General features: G+C 42.9%; 1 protein-coding gene across 3 annotated transcripts in view; it reads left to right on the forward strand.

Moving 5' to 3' along the window:
• The first annotated feature begins 1,514 nt into the window (after positions 1-1,514).
• The window catches only part of ubr1 (ubiquitin protein ligase E3 component n-recognin 1), a 219,437-nt gene continuing 201,240 nt past the window's right edge, over positions 1,515-19,711 (forward strand). For all 3 annotated transcript variants that reach the window (XM_060828682.1, XM_060828683.1, XM_060828685.1), the window contains exons 1-2: positions 1,515-1,610; positions 16,781-17,037. In XM_060828682.1, the coding sequence (XP_060684665.1) occupies positions 1,521-1,610; positions 16,781-17,037 (347 nt within the window). In that variant the 5' untranslated portion in view covers positions 1,515-1,520. The remainder of the gene's footprint in view (positions 1,611-16,780; positions 17,038-19,711) is intronic.

The raw sequence follows: 19,711 nt of genomic DNA on the forward strand, positions 1-19,711 counted from the left end.
GGTGAGTCTGGTCGATACAACACCGGACACCGGTCGCCTCGTGGGGTTGCGTTCCTTACGGGATAAGGGGGTGTGGCCTCTTTCGAGGCCAAGGGAGGGAATGTTGGGGATAATCTGCTATCGGGGTACCTACATTGGGGCTAGGGAGGGGAGCACCATTATTAAAGCAGACACTGTCAGGTACCAGCTAAAACACAGCCATGTAAAGTAAACCCAGCCACTGCAGGCCACATTCCTTGGGGATTAGAACATGTCCGTCAGTTTCAGATCATCCTGTTACAATCTCATTGTTAATAAAGGAAACCGGTAACTATCGGATAGTGTAAATCGCACCGATACTACACTTGATTGATAAAGTACTTGCTAATGCCTCCGCTGACGTCAAACTCATTCGGGTCCGGTGTTAAATGATACCTGTATATTCAACTATGGAGAACTATTGTGAACGCCCAGACAGCCAGGCGCATAGCAATGAGGAAACCCTTCCAAACAATAAACTTTTAAATTACAAGATCGGAAACTGCTGAACCCAGGATGTCTACCCATTGTTCAGCACAGCAGGAGCTGGACAGGTATCTCGGGGCAGCCAATAGAGACACTAATCCCTTCACAGACAGGTGAACCGACCAATGAGAGAACCGAACGAGGGGAACCTGACCGGGAACTCGAGGAAGCGCGAAGTATAACTGCTCCAGGTCCGTAGAGGAAGACAGAACGCCTTCTCCAATGAATTGCATGCTTTTGAATTCGTTGTATAGTTTGCCAGTCTTGATTCTGTAATAAACGGTGTTTTTGCTCCAAACTCTAGCCGGTGTGATCTCTCCTTCCAAAGAACACGTGGAGACGAGGCCCTACGGGTCCGTCCCAACAAGAGTTTGTGAGTCCATTCAGTATTCTAACAATATTAGGGTCGAAACTGTTTCGAAACCAGCTGGTACATGTGTTCAGGCTTCTGTACCTTCTCTCTGATGGTAGAAGTTGGAGAAAAACATTGCCAGGATGGCATGGATTTTTGAGGACGTTGGCGGCCTTTCCTTGACAGTAGGCCTGGTAGATGGATTCTATAAATGGGAGGTTGACCTTTGTGATTGTCTGGGCCAAGTTCACACTCTCTCTGTAACCGTCTCCGACCTTGAATGGTACAATTGCCATACCAAGTAGTGATACACAATCCATAGATGTGCAGGTTAGGGTGAATTGGCTATGCTGAATTGCCCATTGTGTTCAGAGGTGATTAGGTTAGGTGCATTACTCAGGGAGTAATAAGGTAGGGGAATGAGTCTGGGTGGGTTACCCTTCAGAGGGTCAGCGTGGACCTGTTGGGCCGAGGGGCCTGTTTCCACACTGTGGGGATTCTGTGAACTTGACCCTGGTGATGTACAAGCAGCAGCTTTCCCTCTGCTCCTCCTCCTCCTCCTGCTGCTGCTGCTGCTGGGTAGGGGCAGCTGCCGTAAAGTGTTAGCCGGCCTCAGCTGGAAAACTGTCGCGAAGCGGGCTGACGCTTGGCGGTGGCGAGCAAGATGGCGGACGGCGAGCTGAGCGGGGCGAGTCTCGGCGGAGAGCCGGGGGGCCGGGGCGGCCCGGAGCCGGAACCTGAGCAGCTGGTCCGGGTGAGTGCGGCCCGGGGAGGAGGCTGTCGACACATAGAGACACGGGGGGGGGGGGCGGGGGCAGGGAAAGGGAAAGCCGAGGCCTCGCCGGTGCCGCTGCCGCTGCCGCTGCCGCTGCGACGGCTCGAGGCTGTATCAGGGAGCGGGAGCCTCTGGGGGTTGTCCGTCCGGCAGTGGAGCCGCCGCCGCCTTTTTAACCCCCTCCCCGTGGACCCAGTCCATTAATGTGGTCGCATTCCTGGTCCGTTGGTGTTGGTGCCCTCCCCCCTTGTGTCCGGTCTCGGTTTGTCAGCCCCTCCCCCCCCCCGGGTTTAGGGACGGTGTCCCAGCCTCCCCCCACCTTGTGCCCAGCGCGAGCCTGTTGGATGCTGCGGACCCACTGACATGCTCCTGTGCCTTGCTGTGCCCCACTCTGTTTGTTATGCCTGCTCAGTTGGTGCGCCTGTGTCTGGGTCTTGTCAGCATGCCACTGCCCTGGCAGGTTGGCAGTACTGAGTCTGGTGTGTGCCCATGTCCTGGTCTGTTTGCATGCCTGGTACCTGTTGGCACGGTCTTGTGCCCGGCCCCCAATTTGTCAGTGTGTTTACCTGTGTCCCTGTATTCGTTTATTTTCCTTGTGTCCACTAAATTGTGGAGGAATCTCATTGGGGAAAGTGACAAATTTATAAAAATTTATGCTTTCAAGTTAATGTGACTGAATAGAGTTGGTTCATTTTTGAGTTATGGCTTTGAAAGGTTATGACAGATACTTTTCTTTTTGATCCGTTTAACCATGAATTCTCTTTAAAATCTTATTTTTTGCAAATTGGGCTGGTAATGCATCATTCTATGAAATTGCGTTGCATCCAAACATTCATCAAGATTACCCAAACTCAGTTGCCTGTATCCTAAATTACATCGAGTCCCATTAAGCCATTGCTCATTGATGTATATTGATGTTCGATTTGGCAATGCTTACCTGTGTTTTTAAAAATAGCCTCCTTTTCCCCCAGTAATCTCCTCCAGCACTCAAGCTTTTAGTTCGGCCCTCTTTAATCACTTTTCTGTCAGTAATTACATTGCTGTCAAGGTCTTAAACTCTGGAATTCTGGCTTTTAAGTTTCTCCACATTATTTTCATTCTCTCTCTCTCCTCACTTTTATGCAATTTTTTAAAAGCTTCCTATTTGACTAGATTGTACATCTCGTCAAATGGTTATGTCAAGTTTTGATTGATTATGCTTCTGTGAAGCATCCTGGATCTTCTAATCGCATTAAAGATGCGATATAAGTACAAGTTTTATTTGTTTACCTGTGAACTAAATCCTTCTGTTAATGATTTAAAATTTGTACAAAAAAGTAAGGGTGTTCCTGTGCTGTGAAGAAACTGGTGCAGATATTCATCAAATAGTATTTAAATTTTATTGCATTTAACCAAATAAAATAAACAGAAGCTCTTTCAATCACCTTGTATATACATTCTCTTATTGCACCAACTTTCCCTATACCTTCACACAGGCGTCCACGAGATACTTATTCGTGCTGTTGACTCAGTGAATACATTTTTTTGATGCTTTCAGAAAAATGCAAGGTTCCTGGATGATTTTGCTTCACTTTTGTCGTATCACATAACTAATGATACTTGTTATTCCCCTGTTGCTGTATTGTTGAAGGCTCAGCCAATTTAGCCCATAATGGGACTTGTTCTTGTTACTTTACAATTCAACACGGCTCCATTCTCCCCTCATATATATATAAAAGGTAATCCTTAATTTTGAAAAAATTAAAACACTTTCTGTAATCTTTAAAGATCTAGTAAACTCATAATTTTTTTATGACATGAAACACTTGCAGTAATCTAAACGTCAAGTTGCCATAGTACTAGAGCACCATGGGGCTTGCCTTTCACGAGATAAAGAGATGACTAGTGACAGTTTAACCTGAGGGTCACCATGCCTGAGGTTAAGAAGGTGAGACCTTCATGGTGACCTGAGCCAGTGTGGGGATTGTACCAATCCTTTGGTGTCAGTCTGCAATACAAACAAGCTATCCAGCCAGCTGAGCTAACAGACCCTTGAGTAAAGTGTTTTTGAAAGTTTTATCTGTGGAGCTAGAGGAGGCCAAATATGGTCAGGAATCTTTTAAAGAATAACTTGACATAAAATTTGCACGAGTGAAGCCTCTTAAGAATTCTTATCTGATCTAGCAAGAATGCAAAGCAATGGTTTGTGAACTTATTGTGAATTTGATCTTTGGGTTGAAGATGTTAGTTCTGTCTGATTTTATCTCCTCATTTTGGTAATCTTCTATACTAGACAGTTAACTGAAGCCAGTTAATATTGGTTTCTGTAATAATGCCTCACTTCGTACTTTCTTTTGATGTCGAATTTTCTATTGTGTCACAAAAGCTTTTCCTATGGATTGACCCTTGACAGACTGGAGTTGCTTTGAAGGACATTGTTCAGGCTTCAGGTGGCATCCTTGGAACTGTTTGCTTGAGCTATTGTTGCCTTTCTAAAAAGAATGTTGAATTATCAAGAATGGGTTATATTGTGATTAGCATGCTAAGTGGAACTGGTATATTTTTTATTCACTCGTAGAATGTGCGTTTTGCTGACTGGGCTAACATTTATTGCCTGACCCTAGTTTTTCTGAGATGTGATTATTCAGGATTATATATATTCATTTTTATTTTCTTTAATTCTTTAATGAAATATGGGTGTTACTGGAAAAGCCAGCATTTGTGGTGCACCCCCGAGTGATCTTAAACTGAGGTCGATTAAGAGTTAATCACATAATTGTGGATCTCAAATCACGTATGGGCCAGATAGATAAAAATGGCAGATTTTCTTCTCTTCAGGCATCAGTGAACAAATGGGTTTTGTTTACAACAATTGATGGTATTTGTTATGATGACTATTATTGAGATTTGCCTTCAATTCCAGATCTGACCAATTTAATTTAAATGCTAACATAGTAAGATTTGAACCTTTGCCACTATTACATTAAGCTGGACCTCTGGATTACTAGCCCAATAACATTACCACCACATCACTACCTTCCCATATTATTAGTGGGTTCTGAATGCAGAACCAGTTAGCAAATGATTTTCCATTCACAACAACAGGTATATAGTTATTGTTTACAATGAGTATGCATTTCCAAAATAATCAGATTTGTTTGCTTGCACCTGAAGAGGTAGCTGATGGTAACACGTCACTGAGTGCTAGTCCGTTGTTCACCTTCGCAGCAAATATTAATAGAACAGGCTAGTCGGTCTATTCCATTCATTTTATGACTGAGCATAGACTCTGTACGTGCATTAAATCTTCTAAAAGCAACACCTACAGGTTAACAAAATGAAATTTTATAATTCCCCTTCCTGAGCTTTTGAACTGGTTACTGTAACTTTTGTGGTAACTAGAAGCCTGAATTAATAATTTAGCTGTCTCCCTTTGTCAGGTAACACCATTGTAGTAGTAATGCAGCTGCGACAAAATCACGGATAAATCAATGTTTGTCACTCAAGCTATAAACACACCATTTCAGACAGTTTTTTTAAAAAAATCCATTTGCACAGCAAGTAGGGTCATTTATTTACAAGTACAGAAGTTTTAAACAACGGCATATAATATCTTTCAAAAGCAAACAGATACCTGCAATGCCAGCCCAGAGAGATGACAGCACAGTTGAGAGACCTCCAAAAATGCATCCTCAGAATTTGAATCAAGAGGTTTGCTCATCAATGTTGTGCTTTGCAATTGTTAAACTCATGCCAAATGTCTTTTTTAATCCAGGAATTGCATAAGAGCTTTATGCAGTTTTTTAGTCTCAATTCCTCTCCTAAGTGTTGTGGTACATTTACAATTTTCTGTTGATATTGTCACATTGTTTGATCATTCAAGTGCTTTGGAGGATGAGGGTAATGCTTTAATTCTACAAAGGCGATAGTTTTTAATTATTATGGCTTTTAGTTTTAAATTAGCGTGCAGGTAAAAGCTAATGGCATTCGTAAAACAAATCTTGCATTTATCTGTTGCCATGTATGGTACTGCAGGAAGTGTCAACTCATTTCACAGTCAAAAGTACTATTGCAATGTAGGGAGACAAAACAGTCAACTTGTGCACAAGGATTCACAAGCAGTAATGAAACAATAAGTTACCATAATGCTGGTTGAGGAATAAACAGAATTTCAGGGAAAATCTTTCTAGTGTTGAGAGTGTGTTGCTGGAAAAGCACAGCAGGGCAGGTAGCATCTGAGAAGCAGGAGAATCAAGGTTTCAGGCATAAACCTGAAGAAGGGCTTATGCCCGATACGTCGATTCTCCTGCTCCTTTGATGCTGCCTGACCTGCTGTGCTTTTCCAGCAACACATTTTTCAGCTTAAGCCCTTCATCAAAATCTCTCCAACCAATCTGGAATAGAGCGCTGAAGGCTTTGACATTTTCATGAAAGAGCAGGTGGAACCTCAGTTTAATATCTGATCTGAGATGTGGTACCTCTTGACAGTGTAGTACTCTCTTGGTGCTCACAGCCTTCTGACTAGGATGAGAGTACTACTGTTTTGCCAAGTCTGGCACCTGGAATCCATCCAATAGTAGAATCTCAAATGTTACTTGTCATAAAATATTTCTTATTTCAATCACAATACAATAGATGTGAGTTTCGTACTTATGCAGTGGTAAGATTTAATAACTATCCCTATGTCTTTGCTGCTCCAGTGTTAGTTGTGAGTAATAGCTCTGGTAAGAGTGAAAGGTCAACGTTATAATTTGTGTTTGTATTTTAGCTGGGTTGCCACCCAGTTATGTTCAGGGTGCTCCTTCCTAGGGAATGACATTGAGGCCACAGCAAAATTGCATGTGCTCATCAGCAAATACAATGACTGGACAATTCAAATACACATTATCTGGTATAGACACGACCACTGCACTGTTCTTGTTGAGATAAAGACCTGCCTTCACATTGAGAATAACCTCCATTGTTTTGTGTGGCACTATCACCGCGCTAAATGGGACAGATTTTGAACATATCTAGCAACTCAGCACTGGGTATCCCTGACACGCTGTGGGCCATCAACAGCAGCAGATTTGTACTCCAACACAATCTGCAACCTCATGGCCTGGGATGTCCCCCACTCAACCATTACCATCAAGCCAGGGGATCAACTCTGGTTCAATGGAGAGTGCAGGAGGCATGACAGGAGCAGCATCATTTACACCTGAAAATGAGGTGTCAACCAGATGAAGCTACCAAACAGGACTGGCTTGTGTGCCAAATAGCATAAATAGCCAGTGATAGACTGAACTAAGCAATCCCCCAATCAACAGATCAGATCTAAGCTCTGCAGTCCACCCACATCCAGTCGTGAATGGTGGTGGACAATTAAACAATTCACTGGAGGAGGAGAAGGCTCCCAGCACATCAGTGCAAAAGATAAGGCTGATGCATTCACTGCAATCTTCAGTCAGAAGTGCCGAGTGGATGATCCGTCTCTGGCTCCTCCAGTGGTCCCCAGAATCACAGTTACCAATCTCCAGCCAATTCGATTCACTCCACATCATATCATGAAACAGCAGGAGGCACTGGATACTGCAAAGGCAATGGGCCCTGATAACATTCCATAGTACTGAAGGCGTGTGCTCCAGAACGTGCTGCCCCCATAGCTAAGCTGATCCAGTACAGTTACAACACTGGCATCTACCTGACAATGTGGAAAATTGCTTATGTCCTGTACACAAAAAGCAGGGCAATTCCAACCTGGTCAATTCTCGCCCAATCAGTCTCTTCTCCATCATCAGTAAAGTGATGGAAAGGGTCATCCACAGGGGTAATGAATCCGGCAAGGTGTTAGATTTGGACGTAGATAAGCACTTTGGTGCTCGTGGCAACAAGTATGTTATGTTTACTTGAGCAATGGAAAGGAATAGGTATATACCGCAGGGCAAGATTTATAACTGGTGGAAAGGCAATTATATGCAATTGGGCAAAATTTAGGAAGCATAGGGTGGGGAAGGAAACTGCAGGGGATGGGCACAATTGAAATGTGGAGCTTGTCAAGGGACAGCTACTGCATGTCCTTGATAAGTATGTAACTGTCAGGCAGGCAGAAAGTGATTGAGTGAGGGAGCCGTGGCTTATTAAGGAAGTTGAATTTCTTGTCAAGAGGAAGAAGGCTTACGTGAAAATGAAAGATGAAGACTCAGTTAGAGTGCTTGAAGGTTATAAGTTAGCCAGGAAGGACCTAAAGAGAGAACTTAGAAGAGCCAGGAGAGGCTATGAGAAGTCGTTGACAGATAAGATCAAGGAAAACCCTAAAGCTTTCTATGGTATATCAGGAATAAAAGAATGATTAGAGTAAGATTAGGTAAAAACAATGACTGCAGATGCTGGAAACCAGATTCTGGATTAATGGTGCTGGAAGAGCACAGCAGTTCAGGCAGCATCCGAGGAACAGTAAAATCGACGTTTCGGGCAAAAGCCCTTCATCAGGAATACAGGCAAAGTGCCTGAAGGGTGGAAAGATAAATGAGAGGAGGGTGGGGGTGGGGAGAAAGTAACATAGAGTACAATAGGTGAGTGGAAGAGGGGATTAAGGTGATAGGTCGGGGGGAGGGTGGAGTGGATAGGTGGAAAAGAAGATAGGCAGGTAGGACAAGTCATGGGGACAGTGCTGAGCTGGAAGTTTGGAACGGGGGTGAGGTGGGGGAAGAGGAAATGAGGAAACTGTTGAAGCCCACATTGATGCCCTGGGGTTGAAGTGTTCCGAGGCATACTTCCTCCAGGCGTCTGGTGATGGAGGAGCCCCTGTCCTCCATGTCCTCGGCAGAGTGGGAAGGGGAGTTGAAATGTTGGGCCACAGAGAGCTTCAGGGCAGAGGAAATGATGTGGGAGTTGCAGTGGAGAGGGACTCCGAGATTCTTGTCGAGAGAGGAGGAAAACTTGCAGCCATCCTTGCAAGAGGGTTTGCAGTAGGGTTAAGATCAACTGGGTTAAAAACAAAGACTGCGGATGCTGGAAACCAGAGACTAGATTAGAGTGGTGCTGGAAAAGCACAGCAGTTCAGGCAACATCCAAGGAGCAGTAAAATCAACATTTCGGGTAAGATTAGGGCCAATCAAGGATAGTAGTGGGAAGATGTGTGTGGAGTCTGAGGAGATAGGAGAGGTACTAAATGAATATTTTTTGTCAGTGTTCATACTGGAAAAGGGCAATGTTGTCGAGAATACTGCAATACAGACTACTAGACTAGATGGATTGAGGTTCACAAGGAGGAAGTGTTAGCAGTTCTGGAAAGTGTGAAAATAGATCATTTCCCTGGGCTGGATGGGATTTATCCTAGGATTCTCTGGAAAGCTACGGAGGACATTTCCAAACTTTGATCTTTATGTCGTCATTGTCTACAGGAATGTGCCAGAAGACTGGAGGATAGCAAATGTTGTTCCCTTGTTCAAGGGGAGTCGAAACTAATAGTAGACCAGCGAACCTTACTTCAGTTGTGGTAAAGTGTTGGAAAAGGTTATAATAGAGTGGATTTATAATCATCTTGAAAGAAATAATTTGATTAGGGATAGTCAGCATTGTTTTGTGAAGGGTCGGTTGTGTCTCAAAACCTTATTGAGTACTTTGAGTAGGTGGCCAACCAGGTGGCTGAGAGTAAAGCAGTTGTGGTGTATCTGGATTTCAGTAAGGCATTTGGTAAGGTTCCCCATGGTATAAGCTATTGCACAAAATATGGAGGTATGGGATGGAGGGTGACTTAGCGGTTTGGGTCAGAAATTGGTTAGCTGAAAGAAGACAGAGGGTGGTGGTTGATGGGAAATGTTTGTCCTGGAGTTCACTAGTGGTGTTCTGCAAGGATGTGTTTTGGGGCCACTGATGTTTGTCATTTTTATAAATGAGCTGGAGGAGGGCGTAGAAGAATGGGTTAGTAAATTTTCAGATGACACTAAGGTTGATGGAGTTGTGGATAGTGCTGAAGGATTTTGTTGGTTACAGGGGATAAGGTGCAGAGCTGGGCTGAGAGGTAGCAAATGGAGTTTAATGTGGAAAAGTGTGAAATGATTCACTTTGGAAGGAGCAACGAGAATGCAGAGTACTGGGCCAATGGTAAGACTCTTGGCAGTGTTGATGAGCAGAGAGATGTCAGTGTCCATGTGCATAGATCCCTAAAAGCTGCCATCCAGATTGACAGGGTTGTTAAGAAGGTATACGGTGTGTTAGCTTTTATTGGTAGAAGGATTGAGTTTTGGAGCCACGAGGTCATGCTGCAGCTGTACAAAACTTTGGTGCGGCCGCACTTGGAGTGTTACATATAGTTCTGCTCACCCATTATAGGAAGGATGTGGAAGCTTTGGAAAAGGTTCAGAGGAGGTTTACCAGGATGTTACCTGGTATGGAGGGAACATTACAGAGGGACAGAGATAAGCTGTAGAGCTGGGCTGAGAAGTGGCAAATGGAGTTTAATGCAGAGTGGGAGGTGATTCACTTTGGAAGGAGCAACAGGAATGCAGAGTACTGGGCTAATGGTAAGATTCTTGGTAGTGTAGATGAGCAGAGGGATCTCTGTGTCCATGCACATAGATCCCTGAAATTTGCCACCCAGGTTAATAGGATTGTTCAGAAGGCATGCGTTGTGTTAGCTTTTATTGAGAGAGGGATTGGGTTCTGGAGCCATGAGGACATGTTCCAGCTGTACAAAACACTGGTGCGGCCGCACTTGGAGTATTGTGTCCAGTTCTGGTCGCCGCATTAAAGGAAGGATGTGGAAGCTTTGGAAAGGTTCAGAGGAGATTTACCAGGATGTTGCCTGGTATGGAGGGAAGGTCTTATCGAGGGAGGCTGAGGCACTTGAGGCTGTTTTTGTTAGAGAGAAGAAGGTTGAGAGGTGACTTAATTGAGACATATAAGATCATCAGAGGGTTAGATAGGGTGGACAGTGAGAATTTTTTTTCTCGATGGTGATGGCTAGCACGAGGAGACGTGGCTTAAATTGAAGCTTGATAGATGTAGGACAGATGTTAGAGATAGTTTCTTTACTCAGAGTAATAGGGACATGGAATGTCTTGCCTGCAACAGCAGTAGACTTAGGTAAAAACAATGACTGCAGATGCTGGAAACCAGATTCTGAATCGGTGGTGCTGGAAGAGCACAGCAGTTCAGGCAGCATCCGAGGAGCAGCGAAATCGACGTTTTGGGCAAAAGCCCTTCATCAGGAATAAAGGCAGTGAGCCTGAAGCGTGGAGAGATAAGCTAGAGGAAGGTGGGGGTGGTGAGAAAGTAGCATAGAGTACAATGGGTGAGTGGGGGAGGAGATGAAGGTGATAGGTCAGGGAGGAGAGGGTGGAGTAGATAGGTGGAAAAGGAGCTAGGCAGGTCGGACAAGTCCGGACAGGTCATGGGGACAGTGCTGAACTGGAAGTTTGGAACTAGGGTGAGCTTCGGGAAGCGGAAGTGAGGAAACTGTTGAAGCCCACATTGATGCACTGGGTTTGAAGTGTTCCGAGACGGAAGATGAGGTGTTCTTCCTCCAGGCGTCTGGTGATGAGGGAGCGGCGGTGAAGGAGGCCCAGGACCTCCATGTCCTCGGCAGAGTGGGAGGGCGAGTTGAAATGTTGGGCCACAGGGCAGTGTGGTTGATTGGTGCGGGTGTCTCGGAGATGTTCCCTCAATCGCTCTGCTAGGAGGCACCCAGTCTCCCCAATGTAGAGGAGACCGCAATTCCTGGCAAAACTGGAATCAGTGGGTATCAGGGGTCATACTGCTGGTTAGAGTCATACCTGGCATAAGGGAAGATGGTTGTGGCTTTTGAAGGTCAATCACCTCAGCTCCAGGGCATCTCTACAGAAGTCAGTCAAGATGGTGTCCTAGGCCCAACAATTTTCAGCTGTTCATCAACGACCTTCCCTCTGTCATAAGGTCAGAAGTGGGGATGTTCACCGCTGATTGCACAGTGGTCAGCACCATTCGCGACTCCTCAGATACTGAATCAGTCCATGCTCAAATGCAGCAAGATCTGGACAGTATCCAGGCTTGGACTGACAAGTGTCAAGTAACATTTGTGCCCCACAAATTCCAGACAATGACCATCACCAATAAGAGACACTCTAACTACCATCCCTTGATATTCAACAGTATTGAATCCCAACATCCTTGGGGGTTACCATTGACCAGAGGCTCAACTGGATTCACCACAGAAACACAGTGGCTACAAGAGGAGGTCTGAGACTGGGGAGTGTAACTCATCACCTGACCCCCCAAAATCTATCTCTCTTCTACAAGGTACAAGTCCGGAGTGTGATTGAGTACTCCCCACTTGCCTGAATGGGTGCAGCTCCAACCGCACTCAAGAAGCTTGACACCATCCGGAACAAAGCAACCCATTGATTGGCACCACCTCTACAAACATTCAATCCCTTCACCACCGGTGCTCCAACAGCAGTAGTGTACTACCTACAAGATACTCTGCAGAAATTAACCAGAGATCCTTAGCACCTTCCAAACCCACAACCACTTCCATCTAGAAGGACAAGGGCAGCATGTACTTGGGAACACCATCACCTGCATGTTCCCCTGTAAGCCACCTGGACTTGGAAATATACCTCCATCCCTTCACAGTCGTTGGGTCAAAATCCTGGAATTCCCTACCTCCCGACATTGCGGGTCAACTCACAGTAAGTGGACTGCAGCGATTCAAGCAAGCAGCTTAGCACCACCTTCTCAAGGGTAAATAGGGATGGGCTATCAATGCTAGCCAGTCAGTGATACCCAAGTCCCACAAATGAATAAAAAAATTCTCTTTTTGCAATATTTGATCCTCCTGTTTATTTCTCTCTCTTTGCATTCTTTAGTGTTGGAGCAAACCCTGTTCTTTGCTTCACTATACTGTTTATTGCTTTTTTCCCCTACGAACAAGTTTATACTTTTAAAGGTGTCTTCAAAATAAAATCCCTGCACTGCACTGTCCAAAGAGACATTATTACAAAGTTCAGAAAGAACTTGATAAACCTGGTCAGAAGCTTATGTCTATCCTCTGATCAAAATAATCACATACTGTAGGAGCTTAATAATTAAAACAGTTTATTGTCACTATGGAAGCACCATGTCTTAAGAATGGTTATGTGAAAGTTTTAAGCTTTGACCACCTCTCTCCTCCAATATTTGCTGTCATGCTTTTTTATGGCTTTAGTGAAGATTTAATGATTGATATTTTGGGCAAAAGCTAGATGTTTCCTTTAAGAAGCTTGTCTCGAGATGTTGGGTATAGTCCAAGCTAGATTGAGGAGATGAAAATGCCTTTTGTTTTGATTGCTGGAAGGATCATCCAGAGGGCAACGGTTGGACAGACATAAACCAAGGAAAGGGTGTGATTATCTGTGCAAATTGACTCAAACAATATTTGTATCAGATTTGGTCAGACATGAAAGATTCTTGACCTCTGAAGTTTAGTTTTTTGACCCTATTTTGTTTTCCCAAAGCTTGTTATTTGCATAAAGGGAAGTGAATTGTTGTGGTAATTGTTTAGTGGAAATTTTGAAAGATTCCCAGAAGCAAGTACTAAGTTCAATGTTTTTAGTAACTGAAAAACCTAAAGAGTCCAGTCAGGAAGTGGTGATGGTTCCAGACTAATAATCAAAGAACATGCATGAATAATGCAAAGAATTGTGGTGTCTCCCAAACTTCACTAAGTTTCAAGTTTTCAGAAAACAAACAGGCTGATTTTTAGTGAAAATGAATGAAATTGATGAATTGTTGGAAAAGAAAGCATGACTTCAGTGCTGCCTTAAGAGAAGGAAACCTACCTTATATGTTATGACCTCTGTAGAGACTGATAACTTTTGAAAAGGAACTCAGACTTCCAGTTTGTAGCTGAAAGGATGAAATAGCAAATTTTATGCTTTTACAACTTTTACTTCTGACCAAATGCTATCTTACAGGCAATTTATACTTTAAATCACAAAACAGAACTTTCATCTTTTTCTTTTAGCATTATTAAAAACACTTTTCACAGATGTACTATAAAGTTCATTGTCCTTTGAATGGACATTGCTCTCCTGGAACAAGTCTGAAATGATCCTTTGCTCCCAGGGAATTATTTCTATTCTTTTCCTCTTTCAGCCTGGGAACTTGTAATCGTAAAACTGTCTTTCATTGTTGTTGTCCCCTGGAGATCCTTCCTCTCGTGGAAGCTAAGCAAATCTTCCAGCTTTGTTTTAACTTCTTGTGAATTTGATCTTAACAGTCTGAGTGCAAGCTCTCATTTGTATTCCGGTATGTCAAGCCACAGCATCTTGCTGGCTATGGCTGCTCTCTCTCTTTCCCAGATCCTGGCCTGAGTTATTTTGAACTTTTCCCCTCTTAAAGCTTATCTCCACGGCAATATGTATTACATGATCCTTACATCCAAATCAAAAAACTGATAAAGCATTTGAGAGATTCTAATACGTTGTATCTGGGAAGTAAGTAGGTAGATAATATAAGGCACAGCTGTTTACAGTTTGAAATTCTACATTTTGAGACACTTGTAGGACTATGGAGGCTGACAGTCTATCCGCTGTTAACACATGCTGCTGCCATTGTTTCTTAGTGTAAACATCTTGCACCTTCTTTCCAGTAAAATAATCTTGGATCTCCTAGAGCCTCCAACAGTAAGATCACCCAGGCATCTTGTCAAGCAGAGTTCAGGGCATGTCTCATGATCCTCTTCAGTTTAACTTAGGCTTTGGTACGATACCTTTAACTTAACAATCCTACAAACCTCAATCGTATCAATGGGACTCCCCTGAGGTGCTGATGAGGCAAGGTACTCAGCTGTATCAAAGCTGTGACTTTGGAATTCCTCAGGGCAATTAGAGGTGGGTGCGACTTCCAATCTTGCCAGCAAGATATAAGTAGTAATAGTAATGAATTCTGTATTTATAGCAGCTGGTCGTCACAGGTACAATTCATGTCAAAGTAGGGCATTTACATCTGTCGACATGCAGGCATGAAATTCCCATTGCTGGTACTGTATCACAGTAAATTAACTTCAGAGGTCAAAAAATGTTCATGTCTGACCAAGTCTTATATGGATATTGTTGAGATATTTGCACAGGTAATCACACCCTGTCCTTGATTTATGTCTGTTTGACCTTTGCTCTCTGGATGATCCTTCCAGCAATCGAAACAGCAGGCATTTTCATCTCCTCAATCTGGCCTGGATCACTGAGGAGTGGTTCTTGTACCTGCTTTGTGTTACTTCGGGGCATTCTTTTCTGGTTATGGTATGATTTACTGGTCTTTCAGGTATCATGAACCTTCAGTCATAATGCAAAAAAAAAACAAGGTTTAACATAAAGTTTTTGAAATGGTTACGCACCATGAATGCTTAAATGAACAATATTCTGAGCCATTTTCGTTTGTTCTGAAACTTCTGCTAAGCAACAGTCAGGAGTTCTGCAGGAAACACAATTTTGTGATTTCTAGTCAAATCCATTGCCCGGGGGAATGCTGGGGAAATAATACTTGTTTACATTTAAATTATATAGTGCAGGTTATACTTAGAGCTGTTGAAGTCAAGTTTTCATACCACTTCAATTTTCTTTCTCATCTTCAAACTATTAGATGTAGGAGCAGTAGTAGGTCACTGAGACCCTTGAGACTGCTCCACCATTTAATGAGATCATGTTTGATCTGATTATCCTTCACTCCACTTTCTTGCCTTATCCTCATAAATCCTTGATTCCCTTACTGTCATCAAGTCATAGAGCTGTACAGCATGGAAACAGATCCTTAAGTCCAACTTGTATATTCCTCTCAACCCTTCCTATTCATGTATCCATCCAGATGCATTTTAATTGTTGTAATTGTACCAACCGCCTCCATTTCCTCTGGCAGCTCATTCCTTACACCTGTGACCCTCTGCATAAAAATATGCCCCTTAGATTCCTTTTAAATCTTTCCCATCTTGCCTTAAATCTATGCCTTCTAGTTTTAGCTTCCCCACCCTGAGAAAAAAAAGACATAGGGTGAATAGCCAATCTATGCTCCTCTTGATTTTATAGACTTCTATAAGGTCATCCCTCAGCCTAATTGAAATCTACCTATCTTAGCCTCGACTGCACTTAGTCACCGAGCTTGATCAGCCCCTCTGCAGTAATGAATTCTAGAGGTTTCTCTGAGAGAAAAAAGAATTCCTCCTCATCGCTCTGTCTCAAATAGGTGGCTCCTTACTCTGAGATTATGCCACCTGGTTCTACACACTCCCTCAAGAGGAAGCAACCTTTCCTCATCTACGCTGTCAAGATTGATAAAAGTCTCCTATTTCAGTAGGTCTCCCCTCATTCTCCTAAATGGATTCAAGTTCAACCTTCTCAATATCTTCTCAAAAGAATATCCCTCCATACCCATGCTCGAGCCAGTGGAACCTTCTCTGGACTGCCACTATATCTTTCCTTAGCTTGGGGGACCAAGACTATTCAGATATCCCAACTGTGATCCTGACCTGTACCTTGTATAATTTTAGTAATACCTCATTATTTTTATTCTCCATTTCTTTTGAAGGGAAGGCCAACATTTCAGTTCCCTTCCCTATCCTATTGCCCATTGAACTTGGATGCTAACATTTTGTGATTCATGCACAAAGCCTCCCAAATCCTTCTGAGATGCAGTTTTCTCCATTCAAATAATAATTCAGCTGTTCTATTCTTTCTGTGAAAGTACATTTTCCCTCATGATATTCCATCTGCCTAGTGTTTGCCCGTTTAACCTGTCTATATCCCTTTGTAGACTTCTTCTGTCATGCTTACAACTTGCCTTCCCATCTATTTTAGTACCGTACCCAAACCTGACAATAGTATATTATTTCACATTCCAAACATGGGGTGTTACACACCTTTTAAACATTAAGTTTTTACCTTTTCAGATGTTTTGAATGTCATTCACCTGAGGTGTTAACCGCATCCTTCTCTCCATATCTGATGTATTCCCATTTTATGTTTTGTGCATGTGTGCATTTTTACAGCGATAATGTCTTGTGTGAGGCTATTTGTCCCCTGTATAGTACATTCTGGACTGTTCCACAGCTGTGCTTCCATGTTATTTAGAAAGTGTATTAGGTGCATGTGATCTGTTCAGTGTGGATATGTAAAATAATAACTTATGTAAAATTGGCAAGTTTTGGTTGCAGCTGACGTTTACATTTCTTCACACAGAGTTGGCAGGAAGGAGTTGATTTGTGTTCAGGGATATATCAACATCTGAAGGAGTATGTGCCTCTAGTGCTTTGCTCGGGATCAGAAGCCAAGCCAGCTGAGGAGAATCTGGCTTATCAAAAATTACTGCAAACCTTGGAGTGGTATCTGTTCGGAGAAACCCCAGCAGATGGATTTGCAAAGCTGGAACAAAGCAACAGTTCTTCACAGCTCTGTGGCCGAGTTTTCAAAGGGGGAGAGGCTACCTATTCTTGCCGGTGAGAGGACATGTAAATTGAACACAGCTTTTATCTCCTCATCACTTCTCTTTCTGCTTTGTAAATGGCTTTAACTCTCTGGCGACTGATTGTATTCAGACATCTTTTGCTTGTTACATGTAGAATTCAAAGACAGTTGAAATACTGTTATCATAAAAAAAAGGACAAGTGTGAACCTACTTTTATGAAGCACCTGCCACTGTCACAAAGCACTTTCATCTAGTGAAGTCCTTTTTAAGGCTTTTCCTTTGTAAGACTGTTGCAGTGAATTTGCACATCAAGCTCCCACAAACAACGTGATAGTAACCAAATAAGTCTGCTTTTACTCATGTTGATTGGTTAAATATTGGCTAAGAAACTGGGGAGAACTCCCATTTTTCAAATATTGCTATGTGATGGTTTTTGCTCACCTGAGAGGGCACATGGGCTTTAGTTTAATATCTCATCAGAAAGGTGACCTATGAGAATAATACAGATAATTAAGAACTTCTGCAAAAGTTGTGGTTGGTTTGGAGTGTTTCTCTATTATCTGAAGTTTTCATGCATTTCATAGCATGCTGCAACATATTTCAAGAAGAGCGTGTCTCTTCTGAGTGTCATCAAGGTCATAATTCAATAATTCAAGAAAAGCTATTGTTTCTCAAATGTACACATGTTGCCATCCCTGTGTATTGTGTAAAGAAAGCATCCACACAGCTGATTTGCTGCATTATCAAATCTGGCTGCTGTTCATTTGTGTTGAAGTGGTAGCGCGCCCTTCATTTCAAGGCAGAAAAGCCACAGGCTGGCTTTCCATTCTGAAGACATGAACGCAAAATCCTGGCTGATGTTGCAGTGCGGTACAGACAGTTTTGCACTTGCATACCATTGTTTACAATCGCAACATGTCCAGCAATGTTTTGTAGCCATTTTGTGCAGAACAATATCCAAACAATACCCACAAATGTCATAGGATAAGTTTTAAACAATTTAATCACTGAATGGAGGCTACACTGGGCCATTTCAGAAGTTAGAGACAAAACATTGCTATCGATCTGAAGTTGCATTTCGGCCAGGACATTGGGAAACATGATGGGTTTTTTCTGTCATTCTGACAGTTTTGTCACCATTACTGATTCTAGCTTTTTATTTTGTTTTTAGTCCAGCTTCATTTAGCTGACTGAATTTAAGTCCCTCAGTTGCCATTTGATCTTGCGTCTTCACACAATAGGGACAAATACTGCCCACAACTCTTGGAAGAAATTATGTGATGTGGTACCATAGGATTTGTTATATTTATCTTTGAGGCAGCTGGAGCTTCAGTTTATGCTTTAATTCTGCAGTGCTGCCAATTATATAAATTGAAATGACAGTTTTTCCCTCCCTTTTTCCTTTTATTCAGTGTAATGCTAATTGATTCTCACAGACAGTCAACTTGGCCTCTGCCTTTCTTAGAATATGTGCACAAAATAAAAAGCTTGTCTTCCATACATTCATTATTGGACCTGTTGTCTTGAAGGAGTGCTGCACAGTTATTTGTGACCTCACTTAAAAATTACATTTTTGACTGTAAATTACTCTGTGCTGTGATCATGAAGGTGATATATCCATGCACATTCTCTGTGTGTGTGTCTCTCTCTCTCTCTCTCTCTCTCTCTCTCTGTGTCGCTCTCGATCCCGCTGTCTGGGTCACTCTGTCGCTCGCTCTCTCATTCTCAGTTTCTCTCACTCTCGGTTCCTCTCGTGCGCGCACTGTCTTGCTCTCTCTCTCTCTCTCTCATGCTTCGCTTCTCTCTGTCTCGCTCTTTCTAACTCCAAGTTTATATTCAGCATCACTCCACGACAATGCAGCCAGGACTGGGACTTCAACAATGTAAGGTGTGTGCCATTAGCACTGTGGCAACTAAACATTTAGTTAATTCATAGTGCTTAACGATAACAGATTTGTTTGGTGAACAGATCTAAGCTGCATTTCCATTATGTGAATGGTGAGCTAAAGAATGGCAGGCTCTCAGCAAGTGTGGGACTTGGTACAGCAAGAGGTAACTAGTTCAAGGATTATTTTCCCATCACATCCCAGAAGGGCATCATCTTGTTTAAACATGTAATAAATTAAGCCAAATTAACAATATTGCTTAGTCTTGTCAGTAGGTTTAGTTTGCAATTTGATATTCAGGTAGCAGTACTAGAGCTCATAGCCACTAGTATTTATATAGTCATAGAGTCGCACAGCACGGAAACCGACCCTTTGGTCCAACCAGTTCATGCTGAGCATAATCCCAAACTTGAAATCTCCCATCCTAGGGAAAAGGCAGCTACCGTTAACTCTATACCTGTCCTTATTTTGTAAACTTCTATGACCTCTCAACCTCCTGTGCTGCAGTGGAAAAAGTCCCAGCCTATCCAGCTGTTTTTCATGACTCAAATCTTCCATTCCTGGCAATATCCTAGTAAATCTCTTCTGAACCCTCTCCAGCTTAATAATATCCTTCCTATAACTGGGTGACCAGAACTGGACACATTACTCCAGAAGAGGCCTCACCAATGTCCTGTGCAGCCACAACATGGCTTCCTAACTCTTACACTCAAAGGACTGAACAATGAAGGGAAGTGTACCAATTCCCTTTTTAACGGCCCTGTCTATGTGTGATGCATCAGCAGGTACCAAAGCAAGATTCTTCACGCTTTATATTAT

Source organism: Hemiscyllium ocellatum, chromosome 8 (assembly GCF_020745735.1).
Source record: "Hemiscyllium ocellatum isolate sHemOce1 chromosome 8, sHemOce1.pat.X.cur, whole genome shotgun sequence".
Taxonomy (NCBI): Eukaryota; Metazoa; Chordata; class Chondrichthyes; order Orectolobiformes; family Hemiscylliidae; genus Hemiscyllium; species Hemiscyllium ocellatum.